Source organism: Hemiscyllium ocellatum, chromosome 34, assembly GCF_020745735.1.
Source record: "Hemiscyllium ocellatum isolate sHemOce1 chromosome 34, sHemOce1.pat.X.cur, whole genome shotgun sequence".
Lineage (NCBI taxonomy): Eukaryota > Metazoa > Chordata > Chondrichthyes > Orectolobiformes > Hemiscylliidae > Hemiscyllium > Hemiscyllium ocellatum.
In genome coordinates, this window is record NC_083434.1 from 39,410,839 (window position 1) to 39,426,787 (window position 15,949).

The following is a 15,949-nucleotide window of genomic DNA, read 5'->3' on the forward strand; positions in this document are numbered from 1 at the left end:
GAGGATCCCCTGATCCTGAGATTATTCCCACAAGGGAACAACACAAACCAACTTTAATTCCCCACAAAGTGACTAATTGACCTTTAACTGACCTCTGGGTCAAATGCTGAGCCAGAGGCGACCACACCCCCATAAACAGAGGCATTAAACATCCAGAAATACACCCACAAACACACAGGGTGAAGCATGGGGGAAAAGTTGCAGTAATTCCCCCCAAAACACTGAGGGGGGAGGGGAGGGTACAACAACAACTCAGCCCCACTCCCAGAGCGGAACTTCCGGTCCCCGGGCCCGGGTCAGGGGTCGACGCTGACGTCAACGCGGGGAGTTCAGAGGTCAGGCCGGCGGTGGCGGGAAGATGGCGGCGGCCGCGTATGAGAATCTGAAACTGTGAGTGTCCCGGGGGGAGGGGGGAGAGACAACACCCGGGGGGAGGGGGGGGGAGAGAGACAACACCCGGGGGGAGAGAGACAACACCCGGGGGGAGGGGGGGGGGAGAGAGACAACACCCGGGGGGGGGGGGGGGGGGGAGAGAGACAACACCCGGGGGGAGAGAGACAACACCCGGGGGGAGGGGGGGGAGAGAGACAACACCCGGGGGGAGGGGGAGAGACAACACCCGGGGGGAGAGAGACAACACCCGGGGGGAGAGAGACAACACCCGGGGGGAGAGGGGGGAGAGAGACAACACCCGGGGGGGGAGGGGGGGGAGAGGGGGGAGAGAGACAACACCCGGGGGGAGGGGGGGGAGAGGGGGGAGAGAGACAACACCCGGGGGGAGGGGGGGGAGAGAGACAACACCCGGGGGGCGGGGGGGGGAGAGAGACAACACCCGGGGGGAGGGGGGAGGGGGGGGGGGGGAGAGAGACAACACCCGGGGGGAGGGGGGAGGGGGGGGGGGGGGAGAGAGACAACACCCGGGGGGAGGGGGGGGGGGGAGAGAGACAACACCCGGGGAGAGAGACAACACCCGGGGGGAGGGGGGGGGGGAGAGAGACAACACCCGGGGGGAGGGGGGGGGGGGAGAGAGACAACACCCGGGGGGAGGGGGGGGGAGAGAGACAACACCCGGGGGAGAGAGACAACACCCGGGGGGAGGGGGGGGGGGGGAGAGAGACAACACCCGGGGGGAGGGGGGGGGGGGAGAGAGACAACACCCGGGGGGAGGGGGGGGGAGAGAGACAACACCCGGGGGGAGGGGGGAGGGGGGGGGGAGAGAGACAACACCCGGGGGGGGGGGGGGGGGGAGAGAGACAACACCCGGGGAGAGAGACAACACCCGGGGGGAGGGGGGGGGGGAGAGAGACAACACCCGGGGGGAGGGGGGGGGGGAGAGAGACAACACCCGGGGGGAGGGGGGGGGAGAGAGACAACACCCGGGGGAGAGAGACAACACCCGGGGGGGGGGGGGGGGGGAGAGAGACAACACCCGGGGGGAGGGGGGGGGGGGGGGAGAGAGACAACACCCGGGGGGAGGGGGGGGGGGGAGAGAGACAACACCCGGGGGGAGGGGGGGGGAGAGAGACAACACCCGGGGGGAGGGGGGGGGAGAGAGACAACACCCGGGGGGAGGGGGGGGGGGGGGGGAGAGAGACAACACCCGGGGGGGGGGGGGGGGGAGAGAGACAACACCCGGGGAGAGAGACAACACCCGGGGGGGGGGGGGGGGGGGAGAGAGACAACACCCGGGGGGAGGGGGGGGGGGGGAGAGAGACAACACCCGGGGGGAGGGGGGGGGAGAGAGACAACACCCGGGGGAGAGAGACAACACCCGGGGGGAGGGGGGGGGGGAGAGAGACAACACCCGGGGGGAGGGGGGGGGGGAGAGAGACAACACCCGGGGGGAGGGGGGGGGGAGAGAGACAACACCCGGGGGGAGGGGGGGGGGGGAGAGAGACAACACCCGGGGGGGAGGGGGGGGGGGAGAGAGACAACACCCGGGGGGAGGGGGGGGGGGAGAGAGACAACACCCGGGGGGAGGGGGGGGGGGGAGAGAGACAACACCCGGGGGGAGGGGGGGGGGGGGAGAGAGACAACACCCGGGGGGAGGGGGGGGGGGAGAGAGACAACACCCGGGGAGAGAGACAACACCCGGGGGGAGGGGGGGGGGGAGAGAGACAACACCCGGGGGGAGGGGGGGGGGGGAGAGAGACAACACCCGGGGGGGGGGGGGGGGGGAGAGAGACAACACCCGGGGGGAGGGGGGGGGAGAGAGACAACACCCGGGGGAGAGAGACAACACCCGGGGGGAGGGGGGGGAGAGAGACAACACCCGGGGGGGGGGGGGGGAGTGAGAGACAACACCCGGGGGGAGGGGGGGAGTGAGAGACAACACCCGGGGGGAGGGGGGGAGTGAGAGACAACACCCGGGGGGAGGGGGGGAGTGAGAGACAACACCCGGGGGGAGGGGGGGAGAGAGACAACACCCGGGGGGAGGGGGGGGGGAGTGAGAGACAACACCCGGGGGGAGGGGGGGAGAGAGACAACACCCGGGGGGAGTGAGGGGAGAGAGACAACACCCGGGGGGAGTGAGAGAGAGAGACAACACCCGGGGGGAGGGGGGGGGGAGAGAGACAACACCCGGGGGGAGGGGGGGGAGAGAGACAACACCCGGGGGGAGGGGGGGGGGAGAGAGACAACACCCGGGGGGAGGGAGGGGAGAGACAACACCCGGGGGGGGGAGGGGGGAGAGACAACACCCGGGGGGGGGGGGGAGAGAGAGACAACACCCGGGGGGGGGGGGGAGTGAGAGTGAGAGAGAGAGACAACACCCGGGGGGGGGGGGAGTGAGAGAGAGAGACAACACCCGGGGGGGGGAGAGAGAGACAACACCCGGGGGGGGGGGGAGAGAGAGAGAGAGACAACACCCGGGGGGAGGGGAGGGAGAGAGACAACACCCGGGGGGAGGGAGGGGAGAGACAACACCCGGGGGGAGTGAGAGAGAGAGACAACACCCGGGGGGAGGGGGGGGGAGAGAGACAACACCCGGGGGGAGGGAGGGGAGAGACAACACCCGGGGGGGGGAGGGGGGAGAGACAACACCCGGGGGGGGGGGAGAGAGAGACAACACCCGGGGGGGGGGGGGGAGAGAGAGACAACACCCGGGGGGGGGGGGGGGGAGAGAGAGACAACACCCGGGGGGGGGGGGGGGAGAGAGAGACAACACCCGGGGGGGGGGGGGGAGTGAGAGTGAGAGAGAGAGACAACACCCGGGGGGGGGGGGGGGGGAGTGAGAGAGAGAGACAACACCCGGGGGGGGGGGGAGAGAGAGACAACACCCGGGGGGGGGGGGAGAGAGAGAGAGACAACACCCGGGGGGGGGGAGTGAGAGAGAGAGACAACACCCGGGGGGGGGGGGGGGGGGGGAGAGAGACAACACCCGGGGGGGGGGGAGTGAGAGAGAGAGACAACACCCGGGGGGGGGGAGAGAGAGACAACACCCGGGGGGGGGGAGACAACACCCGGGCGGGGGGGAAGAGAGAACACCGGGGTGGTGGGGGGGGGAGACAACACCTGGCCGGGGTGGTGGGGGTGGTGCTGGGGTGAGGTTATGGTGGATTAGATGGAAGGCTGAGAGCCTCAACCAGGGAGGGGTGTGCGTGAGGGGGCAGAGATGAGAGACGGGGGGGGGGGGGGGGGGGGAGAGAGACAACACCCGGGGGGAGGGGGGGGGGGGAGAGAGACAACACCCGGGGGGAGGGGGGGGGGGGAGAGAGACAACACCCGGGGGGAGGGGGGGGGGGAGAGAGACAACACCCGGGGGGAGGGGGGGGGGGGAGAGAGACAACACCCGGGGGGAGGGGGGGGGGGAGAGAGACAACACCCGGGGAGAGAGACAACACCCGGGGGGAGGGGGGGGGGAGAGAGACAACACCCGGGGGGAGGGGGGGGGGGGAGAGAGACAACACCCGGGGGGAGGGGGGGGGGGGAGAGAGACAACACCCGGGGGGAGGGGGGGGGAGAGAGACAACACCCGGGGGAGAGAGACAACACCCGGGGGGAGGGGGGGGAGAGAGACAACACCCGGGGGGGGGGGGGGAGTGAGAGACAACACCCGGGGGGAGGGGGGGGGAGTGAGAGACAACACCCGGGGGGAGGGGGGGAGTGAGAGACAACACCCGGGGGGAGGGGGGGGAGTGAGAGACAACACCCGGGGGGAGGGGGGGGAGAGAGACAACACCCGGGGGGAGGGGGGGAGTGAGAGACAACACCCGGGGGGAGGGGGGGAGAGAGACAACACCCGGGGGGAGTGAGGGGGAGAGAGACAACACCCGGGGGGAGTGAGAGAGAGAGACAACACCCGGGGGGAGGGGGGGGAGAGAGACAACACCCGGGGGGAGGGGGGGGAGAGAGACAACACCCGGGGGGAGGGGGGGGAGAGAGACAACACCCGGGGGGAGGGAGGGGAGAGACAACACCCGGGGGGGGGAGGGGGGAGAGACAACACCCGGGGGGGGGGGGGAGAGAGAGACAACACCCGGGGGGGGGGAGTGAGAGTGAGAGAGAGAGACAACACCCGGGGGGGGGGGGAGTGAGAGAGAGAGACAACACCCGGGGGGGGGAGAGAGAGACAACACCCGGGGGGGGGGGGGAGAGAGAGAGAGAGACAACACCCGGGGGGAGGGGAGGGAGAGAGACAACACCCGGGGGGAGGGAGGGGAGAGACAACACCCGGGGGGAGTGAGAGAGAGAGACAACACCCGGGGGGAGGGGGGGGGAGAGAGACAACACCCGGGGGGAGGGAGGGGAGAGACAACACCCGGGGGGGGGAGGGGGGAGAGACAACACCCGGGGGGGGGGGAGAGAGAGACAACACCCGGGGGGGGGGGGGAGAGAGAGACAACACCCGGGGGGGGGGGGGGGGGAGAGAGAGACAACACCCGGGGGGGGGGGGAGAGAGAGACAACACCCGGGGGGGGGGGGGGGAGTGAGAGTGAGAGAGAGAGACAACACCCGGGGGGGGGGGGGGGAGTGAGAGAGAGAGACAACACCCGGGGGGGGGGGGAGAGAGAGACAACACCCGGGGGGGGGGGGGGAGAGAGAGAGAGACAACACCCGGGGGGGGGGAGTGAGAGAGAGAGACAACACCCGGGGGGGGGGGGGGGGAGAGAGACAACACCCGGGGGGGGGGGAGTGAGAGAGAGAGACAACACCCGGGGGGGGGAGAGAGAGACAACACCCGGGGGGGGGGAGACAACACCCGGGCGGGGGGGAAGAGAGAACACCGGGGTGGTGGGGGGGGGAGACAACACCTGGCCGGGGTGGTGGGGGGTGGTGCTGGGGTGAGGTTATGGTGGATTAGATGGAAGGCTGAGAGCCTCAACCAGGGAGGGGTGTGCGTGAGGGGGCAGAGATGAGAGACGGGGGGGGGGGGGGGTTGCATGGAATGCTGTTTGTAGTTTGTTTGTTTCTAGAGCAAGAGACCAAGTCCCAGGTTTAGGCCAGGAGTGGGGTGATCCCCCAATCGAGAGAGTGTGAGAGAGGGGTGATTTCCCCAACTGATGGCAGGGGGTGAACCCCTAATTGAGGGAGAGAGAAGGGGGAGTGTTCCCCCAACTGAGGGTGAGAGAGAGACGGAAGCTGGTCCTCTTTCTCTCTCTTTCCCCCTCTCAAATCAATAAATAGAATTGGAAAGATTTAGGGCCAGGATTCCAAAGATCAGGACTCGGGCAATTGAAAGCATGATCCCAGTAGTATAACAATTAAAATCGCATCTACTTCAGGGGCCAGGATTAGAAGAGTTTTGATATTTCAGAATTATAGGATTGGGGAGATTTAGAGATAATGAAGGTGAGGGCATAGATGAGCTGAAAATGTGTTGCTGGTTAAAGCACAGCAGGTCAGGCAGCATCCAAGGGACAGGAAATTCGACGTTTCGGGCCAGAGCCCTTCTCATTCCTGATGAAGGGCTCTGGCCCGAAACATTGAATTTCCTGTTCCTTGGATGCTGCCTGACCTGCTGTGCTTTAACCAGCAACACATTTTCAGCTCTGATCTCCAGCATCTGCAGACCTCACTTTTTACTCGAGGGCATAGATGAGTTTGAAAGCAAGAATGCAAAGTTTAAAAGTAAGATGCTTAATGGGCAACTGGAGTGCATGGAGTGGTTGGAAGACAGAATTGGTAGTTATCACCAGGGTAGCATGTTTATGCAGGCTGGGATGTGGAAGTGTTTTGGATTGCCTCAATGAAGGTGCCAAAGTCTTGTTCATTTTATGATAAATAATGATGATGTTACACAAGGTGTCGTCATGTCTGCTATAAGTTCCCCTTCAGATAAAAAGTGAAAGAACTGCAAGGTGTATTAATCTTTAGATTTGAAATCCCTAATAAAATGAGGCTGATGATGGTTAATTGGATATACTCCAGTTTCGCCCTTGATAAGTTATTTTAAAATTTGTTTTTGGGTGTAGACAATACTGATTTGGTAGCATTTAAGAGTTGAGTGACCGGTGGACCAGGTTGCTGGTGAGTCAGTTGAACTTTTCCTTACAATGACAGTTACATTGTTGGCATTGCTTTCTGAATCAGGCCACAGATTTATTGAATTTAGCTTTGAAACTTGTGAGAGCAAACACCTGAATCAAGGTTGCATGTTCAGTTTCACAGGCACTGTGCATGACTTACCTAGTTTTGTAGCCTTTAGGTTTCTTAAGAAACAAAATCCCAGATAAAATCCTCTGATGGGAGAGCAGCACAGAATATTTTCTCTCATTAGTGCTGGTTATTTCGCTCACACGAGAGGTGGCAATGGCATTATGGTCATCTCGCTGAGCTAGTAAACCAGAGACCCGCATGAGTGTTCTGGGGACATGGGATTAAATCCCACCATAGCAGTTGCTGAAATTCCGTCTAAATCTGGAGTTAAGAGCTAAGGGTCGCTGTGTCAATGCGTTCAGAGTGCAAATCTGCCTACATGTGACTCCAGACCCAGAACACAATGCCCACAATCCATGCAAGAATGAGAAAAATTACCTCAATGTAGAATCAACTCTTTTTAAAAAAAATATTCTTGGAACGTGGGCTTGGCCGACCGCTCACTGCTCAAAGGCAGTGAGTCACCTTCTTGATACAACTGAGTGACTTGCTCAGCTAGTTCTGGGAGTAGTGAAGCATCGGATACAGTTTTTTGGAGAATGGTCATTGGACTTGAAATGGTAACTCTATTCTTGGCAGTTGCTGCCAGACCTGCTGAGTTTCTCCAGCATGTTCTGTTTTTGTCTCAGATTTCCAGCATCCACATTTCTTCGTTTTATTTTATTAAGTTAGTGTGGGTACTGGGGTAACCTATTGATCAAACTGGAACTTGGATGATGGATTTTCGTCTCTAAATGATATTGATGCACTGGATAAAAGCAAATTACTGCGGATGCTGGAATCTGAAAACAAAAAGAGAAAATGCTGGAAAATCTCAGCAGGTCTGGCAGCATCTGTAAGGAGAGAAAAGAGCTGATGTTTTGGGCGGCACGGTGGCACAGTGGTTAGCACTGCTGCCTCACAGCGCCAGGGACCTGGGTTCAATTCCCGACTCAGGCGACTGACTGTGTGGAGTTTGCACGTTCTCCCCGTGTCTGCGTGGGTTTCCTCCGGGTGCTCCGGTTTCCTCCCACAGTCCAAAGATGTGCGGGTCAGGTGAATTGGCCATGCTAAATTGCCCGTAGTGTTAGGTAAGGGGTAAATGTAGGGGTATGGGTGGGTTGCGCTTTGGTGGGTCGGTGTGGACTTGGGCCGAAGGGCCTGTTTCCACACTGTAAGTAATCTAATTTTGAGTCTAACTGACCCTTTGTCACAGCTTGACAACATCAGACTTGAAACATCAGCTCTTTTCTCTCCTTACAGATGCTGCCAGGCCTGCTGAGATTTTGATGCACTGTTTGGAACAGTATTGCAGTCACTCTGAAACTGCCAGAGTGGGGTTTGAATCTGCATTCTTTGGGTTAATCATCCAGAAAAACAGCATATCTATATTCCACCAGCTATGAGCTTCAGTCCATTTTTGAATGATTGATTTTAAGCCATGTTCACCTCCCAGACCATGCTCCTCATGATGTGGATATGTTGTTTTTAGTGCATTGCAAATTCATGTTGAGTGTGTGTTGCTGGAAAAGGAACACATTCTCAACATGAATCAGGACTCGATATTTCTGATGAAGGGCTCCAGCCCAAAACATCAATTTTCCTGCTTCTTGGATGCTGTCTGATCTGATGTGCTTTTCCAGCAATACACACTTAACTCTAATCTCCAGCACCTGCAGACCTCACTGTCTTCCAGTGCAGATTCATCCCAGCCTTTGTAAGGGTTAACTTATCAAGGCAAGTTGAATGTCCTTGTTTTGTATTGTCTGTAGCATAAAAGATGTTACTAAAATGCGGTATTAAAGATGATCCCTGGATTTGATAGGCTGAATGTGAGGGTCTATTTCCTCAAGTTGGGAAATCCCTCCAAGTGGATTAGATCATCTAATCAGCAAGTAGTTTTTCACAAATCCTGCTCATCTAAATCTGGAACACTGTTCCTCCAGAAACATCAGAGATGAGGCCAGAAAAGACTGAGCTTCATGAGGTCTTTTTTTTCAGGAAATTAATGGTGTTACCCACCAAAGGATGACAAATGGACTTAAGATGCACACTGTCTATTATATAATTGAATGTTGAAGCAGGCTTGATGGTTTGAATGAGCCACTATTTCCAAGTTGCTTTGCAAGAATAAATATAACATGTTACGTGCACTTGTGAAGTTGCTCATGATTGTAGTAAGTTGAATTGTTTAAGCATGGTGCCCTGATGTATTGTGCAAATGGCTATTAGTATAATAATCTGATCAGGAAGGATTTGCAAAAGGCTGCTCTTTCCTATTGAAATTTAGGTTAATGTAGGAAAGGTGAGTTCTTATGTAACCGACAGCTTTACAGTTGAATATGATTGTACCCAAATCAACCTCTGCAATTTCATAAATGTCCACAGAAAATTTAGACTGGTCAAGGTCATTGCTCCTACTTATGTGAAATGATATTAGTTCTGGCAATGTTACACCTATGGATATCAATGCAAATACAAGGTTTCAGGCCTGAGAGTATTGATTACAGAGTTTAAGTCCAGATGGTGGTGTTATCTTGGTATTGGTTGCGGTTCAGTTTGTCTGCCTCAGTCAATCTGGGTCCATGAGTATTAGGCACTGTCACCAAACCTTCATCATTGTTGTCCCCGTCAACTCACTTTCAAAAATGAGTATTCTGCATGGGTGTGAATAAAACATTCTAACTGCAATTTTATTTTACATGCATAAAGATAATGTGATGGTCCAGACTGTGCGCACTTATCGTTCTACACTTTTGTCAGGATCAGTACTGGAAGAAATGCTCTTTATGATATCTAATGTTGCTCCCATCATCTCATGCTGTGTGCCTGTTCCTGAATGATTTATGCATAATAGTTACGGTGATAGAATAGACTTCATTAAATTACATTCTTTGATGTTATTTGCTGGTTCCAATTTTGGAATGTACAAGCCTCCAAATTCAGAAAGCTGCATATAAACAGCATGAGGACTGTATTAAGATATTTTGGAGTTGATTGCAAGTTAAACCAGTGGAAATCTATACCACTGTCAGTATACGTGGACGTATATCAGTTGATTAAGATGTTTCATTCTCATTGCTGATACCTGTTTGTTTATTTATGTGGTTTCATTAATTCATTAGGAGCAGGAGCAGGCCATGAAAAGATCATATCAGATTTTGCCACTTTGGATGACTGGCTAGTTTGCTTGTTCTGGGATAGCGACTGTGAGACCTCTGTGGAGATGTGAATACAAAGGTTAAGGCTGACTTTCCTGAGTGAGACTAAGGGATTGCTGATCTGATTGAGGTGTCATCTTTTAAATGAGAGATTAATTGGAGTCTGCCTCCTCAAAAGGAGAGAAAAGATCCTGAAGTCCATTTCAAAGAGGTCTGATGTGGATGGGAATTCGCTGTTGACCCGACATCATTTATTCCAGAAATCTAATTTTCAATCAGAATATTATTTGATTGTTATTCGGTTGTTTCATGGATGCTTGCTGTGTGTAAATCGAGTGGCTGTGTATCCTACGTTATACCTGTCTGCAGGCTTCAAAAATATTTCATTGTTTGTAGAGCACTTTGCAATATCTTGAGATTGTGATAAGTGCTATGTTAATGCAAATCTTTTTAAAAGGAAAGTGACTCGACTGAATCTTGTCTGACACTCGTGCTGGTGTGGAGTAAAATGGCATTGTTTTTTGCCTAAGCAGCGATGTTTAAATGTGATGTCTGTCAACAAATGCATTTGTGTGGTTACTTCAGTATGGAGTGAGAACTATTGTGAAATTACATGATACTGTCACTTTGTTAAACGTCTGTCACATTTGATCATTTGAGCCAAAATTTGATGAAATCAATGCGCCAGGATTGCTTGAGTTGGATGATGTGAGGCACAAACTACATTTGAGAAGCAGCTATTGAATAATTCACCAGTGATACTGGAAATAGATCAATCCTGACTCCGTTATTAGGGAGAACTTTGTTCAGCCCATAGGTTGGACTCCTGGAATTTTCATTGATTACTCTCCCTGTTTCAAGGCCACTTCTTTGCAACATCAACTTTGGCATCACCATGGGGTTTGCTTATGTAAAACAGTTGTGCACTTTGACAATGTTTTGATACTGAACTAGCTTCATTGCTGGTCTCTATAATGAATGAAAATGAATTATCTCTAGCAATATTTGATGCTAACTGTGGTGTCACAAATGTGCTTTTGTGTTTCAATCTCTCTGCTCTCTACTTCATTGCACAGCTGAGGAAAGCAGGCAGAAGTGGGGACTGCAGATACTGGAGATTAGTGTCAAGATTAGAGTAGTGCTGGAAAAGCACAGCAGGTCAGACAGCATCTGAGGAGCAGGAAAAACCGATGTTTTGGGCAAAAGCTCTTCGTCAGGAATGTTTCTGAAACATCGATTTTTCAACTGAGGAAAGCAGTCAGTTCTGGGTCTTGCCGCAGTGCTAGACAGGACGAAATGATCAAATGAGTTGCCTGAATATCCGCTTTGATTTCCTGCTTATTGTTTTAACCTAATTGAAATTGAGAGCTCTGCAGTGAGCCTTTCTGCAGGACTCCTGCAGAAACAGTATTCATTTTCTATAGATTTGAACTGAAACTATGGAGAGTGAACGGGAGGGGAGGATGAAAACTCAGTAGCACAGACGAAGAGGTGGGTACTGAGATGGTTCTTAAAGGAAGTGGAGAGGCTGTGAGGATTTCAGGGTGGTGGAAGCAGGACTGAAACACAGCAAGTGTTGCCACTAATCTCTACAAAAGCTGCTACATCCTTGGGCAGCTCAGTTTAAATATTTTCTGTTCTGACTCTTAATTCTCTCATTCCTTTCATTATGGTTAGAAAGTTATGCTTCAGTTATACAGGATACTGGCGAGACCACATCTGGAGTATTGTGTACAATATTGGTAGTCTTATTTAAGGAAGGATTCAAATGTGTTGGCAGCAGTTCAGAGAATGTTTATTGGATTCGTGCCTACAATGGGTGGGCTGTCTTATGAGGAAAGGTTGGACAGGTTAGGCTCAAAACCTTTATTTTAAATTAAACCTATTGTTTCTAATCAACCTGTTCAGAGTTTATTATTCTACAACTCTGGAGCAGGTGGGACTGGAACCTGAGCTTCCTGATCCAATGTTAGGGATGTTACACTAGAGGGTCCCCCATGTAGGGTTGTATATCCACTAGACCTCAGGAATAACACGTGATTTGATTATAATTTAAAAAGATCCTGAGGAGACTTGACAGATCAGATGGGGAGGGGTACATCCCCTTTTGGTAGAAAGGGAAAACTAGAGGTCACTTATAATCCCATGAATCCACTGGGAAGAAAGAGGCCCCAACACCAGCGTCCCTGACCAGGCCAACATTCCCAGCATCGCCGCCTTGGATCAACTGCGATGAGCTGGGCACATCATCCCCAGGACTGACAAGACACTCCCCAAGTAGATGCTCTCCTCCCAGCTTCGAAACGGTAGGTGATCCTCAGGTGGCCAGAGGAAGCACTTCAGGGATACCCTCAAGGCCTCACTGGGGAAGTGTGGCATTCCCACAAACACCTGGGAATCAGTGGCCAGAAACCGTCCGAAGTGGAGGAGCATCTGGGAAGGCACCGAGTACCTCTAGACTTGCCATCGGGAAGATGCGGAAGCCAGGAGAAAACAGAGTAAAGAGCACACCAACACCCCACCCATCCCTTCCCATGACCACCACCTGCCCCAAGTGTAACAGAACATGCAGAAGCCACATCAATCTGTACAGCCCCTCATAGATGCACCGAGAGCAGAGGCGAGTCATCCTTATCTGCAAGGGACAGCCGATGGTGATGATATGATGACCAGATGGGAATATGGAGTTGAAGTTCCAAACAGGTCAACAATGATCTTACCGAATGGCTGAGTTGTCCACCTCTGCTCCCAGTTAATTCCCGTGTTCACAGAGCAAAGCAAATCTGTGTTTTGATTGATTCTGTCACCTTGCTGTTGGAATTTGGAGTTTGCATCGTTGGTGATTCACAGAGTTGTTGAGTGATGTGCTGCAGTAAGAGGACTCTGAAGCACGTGTTTACTATCTGCATGACGCAGTGTAGAAATTTACCAAAGATCTTCACCCTCTAAACCCACGATCACGTCCATCGAGAAGGACAAGGAAAACAACCACCTGCAAGTTGACTCACCGTTCTGACTTGGAAACATCACCATTCCTTCACCGGGTCAAAATCTTTGCATTCCTTCCCTAAGGAGATTATGCACCTACCTTTAGTACAGACTGCAATGGTTCTAGTAGGTAGCTCATCACCACCTCAAGGGAAGTCAAGGACAGGCAATAAATGCTGGCCGGCCAGCAACGCTCAGGTCCCTTGTGAGAATGTTTTAGAAAAGAGCAACATCACAGATCTTTGTGGTTCTCAAAATCTTCCATAAGACTTGATTAACTCCAATTCCTCGTGGCTGTGGTTTCCATCTCGGAAGCTTTTCAGACATTGTGGAGAACGAATCTGGTGTAAACATGGGGTGGAAATCTGTCTGGATAGATTGATCATAAGTTACACTATCAGTACACCATTAACTTTGACATCCTGAAATGAAATGTTCTAATGGAAAAGTAGATTAATTTTATGTCTAAAATACCCATTCAATTCCTGGTAAACATGAATTTGATACTGGGTTACACATTTGCCATTAATGCTGCTCGCAAACAGACAATGAAATGAAAATAAAGTAACCTGATACCCATGTGGGCAACTTAACAATCATCTGCTCTCATAAATAATACATTTCAACCGTGGGCCTCAGCTATTTTAGAGTACAGCAACTTGACATTCTGATAGTTGGACTGTCCATAACAGCATTTCAAAAAAAGAGATGGAAAGGTCATTCAGTCCTTCCAGGAGAATGTGAGGACTGCGGATGCTGGAGGCCAGAGTCAAAAAGTGTGGTTCTGGAAAAGCACAGCCAGTCAGGCAGCATCCGATGAATAGGAGAGTTGATGTTTCGAGCATAATTCCTTCATCAAGAATGTGGATGTGGACATTCCAGATGAAGAGCTTAAGCTCAAACTTCATGCTCAGGCTGATGTACCTCAAAAACACTTTCCTTGTATAAAGTCCCACACCTATTTATCTCTCTCTCAAATATATTCAATGATTGAGGATCCACTCTTGGAGTAAATAATTCCAAAGTTCCGCATGCCTCTGAGTAAAAAAGTTTGGAGTAATCTCAATCTAATATTGACCCCTCTCCTCCTTCAGTCCGGGGAAGCAACCTCTCAGTAGCTGCCCTCTTTAGATGTTACGTTTCAGTACGATTACTTCTCGCTGTTTTAAACTCCATGGGATATGGGTCGGGCCTATTCTCTTTCGCCTTGTTAAGACAGTCCCCTCATCTTGACAAGTTGAGCTTGCTGCTTATGTACTGAGTATAAGACTCAACTCTGAGATCCTGTGCTTGTAAGCAGTGATGATATTGGGGAGGTGATACTTTGCTTAAACAAAACTGAGGTTATAAAAAGGTAGCCTAAAAATCAGTCATGAAAGAAAATATACCCATTAAAGAAAACCTGCTCCCATGAGTCATGATCATGAGGACCAGGGTCACAGATTGAAAGTTGAGTGAGAGATAAAGACATGTAGGTGAGGATGTGAGAAATTGTTTTACACAATCACCTGGAACACAACCTAGAAGGGGGTGGAAGTGGAGACAATGAATAATTTCTGAAGGAAATTGGATAGACCCTTGAAGGTAATAAACTTTGAGGGACTACAAGGACCAAATGGTATGAGCTACAAATCTATATGGAAAGCAATAGGCCAAATGGCCTCTTTCTGTGATATAATTGAACATAGAACATTACAGCACAGTAGAGGCCCTTCAGCCCTCAGTGTTGCGCCAACCTGTGAAAATAATCTGATGCCCATCTAACCTACAGCATTCCATTGTTATCCATATGTATGCCCAATGTCCATTTAAATGCCCTTAACTTCGGCGAGTCTACTCCTGTTGCAGACAGACCGTTCCACAGTCCCTACTACTCTCTGACTGAAGAAACTACCCCAATATCTTTCCTAAATCTATCACCCCTCAATTTAAAGCTATGTCCCCTCGTGTTAGCCTTCACCATCCGAGGAAAAAGGCTCACTGTCCACCCTGTCTAAATCCCTGATTATCTTACATGTCTCGATTAAGACACCTCTCAACCTTCTTCTCTCCAATGAAAACAGTCTCTGTTCCTTCAGCTTTCCTCGTAAGACCTCCTGGTAAACCTCCTCGGACCCCTTTCCAAAGCTTCCACATCCTCCCGATAATGAGGTGACCAGAACTGCATACAATATTCTAGGTGCAGCCTTACCAGTGTCTTGTACAGCTGAAGCATGACCCCGTGGTTCCGAAACTCAATCCCCCTACCAATAAGTACCAACACATCGTCTGCCTTCTTAACGACCTTATCAACCTGGGTGACCACTTTCAGGGATTTATGCACCTGGACACAGATCTCTTTATTCACCTACACTGCCATGAATTTTACCATTAGCCCAGTACTCTGCATTCCTGTTATTTTTTCCGAAGTGAACCATCTCACTTTTTTCTGCATTAAACTCCATTTGCCACTTCTCAGCCCAGCTCCGCATCTTATCTCTGTCCCTCTGTAACCCACAACATCCTTCGGCACTATCCACAACTCTGCCTACCTTAGTGTCATCCGCAAATTTACTAACCCATCCTTCTACGCCCACATCCAAATCATTTATAAAAATGACAAACAACAGTGGCTCCAGAACAGATCCTTGCAGCACACCACTGGGAACTGAGCTCCAGGATGAACATTTTCCATCAACCACTACCCTCTGTCTTCTTTCAGTTAGCCAATTTCTGATCCAAACCGCTAAATCACCTTCAATCCTGAAACTCTGTATTTTATGCAATAGCCTACTGTGTGGAACCTTATCAAATGCCTTACTGATGTCCACATACAACACATCAATCGCTTTACCTTCATCTACCTGTTTTGCTACCTTTCCCAAAGAAGTCAGTAAAGTTAGTGAGGCATGACCTACCCTTCACAAAACCATGTTGACTGTCCCTAATCAACTTATTCCTTTCCAGATGATTATAAATCCTATCTCTTATAACCTTTTCCAATACCTTACCTACAACTGAGGTAAGGCTCACTAGCTTATGATTACCTGGGTTGTCCCAATTCCCCTTAAACAAGAGAACATTTGCTATCTGCCAGTCTTCTGGCACTACTGTCGACAATGATGACAAAGATCGAAGCCAAATGCTTTGCAATTTCCTCCCTGTATTCCCAGAGAATTTGAGGATAAATCCCGTCTGGTCTTGACTATTTTCAGATCTTCCAAAATTGCTAAAACCTCCTCAAT

General features: G+C 52.2%; 1 protein-coding gene across 1 annotated transcript in view; it reads left to right on the forward strand.

Annotated features, from left to right (window-relative positions):
* Positions 1–339: 339 nt before the first annotated feature.
* The window catches only part of LOC132832227 (phosphatidylinositol-3-phosphatase SAC1-like), a 72,328-nt gene continuing 56,718 nt past the window's right edge, over positions 340–15,949 (forward strand). The window contains exon 1 of the mRNA XM_060850035.1: positions 340–390. Coding sequence (XP_060706018.1) covers positions 359–390 — 32 coding nt within the window. The 5' untranslated portion in view covers positions 340–358. The remainder of the gene's footprint in view (positions 391–15,949) is intronic.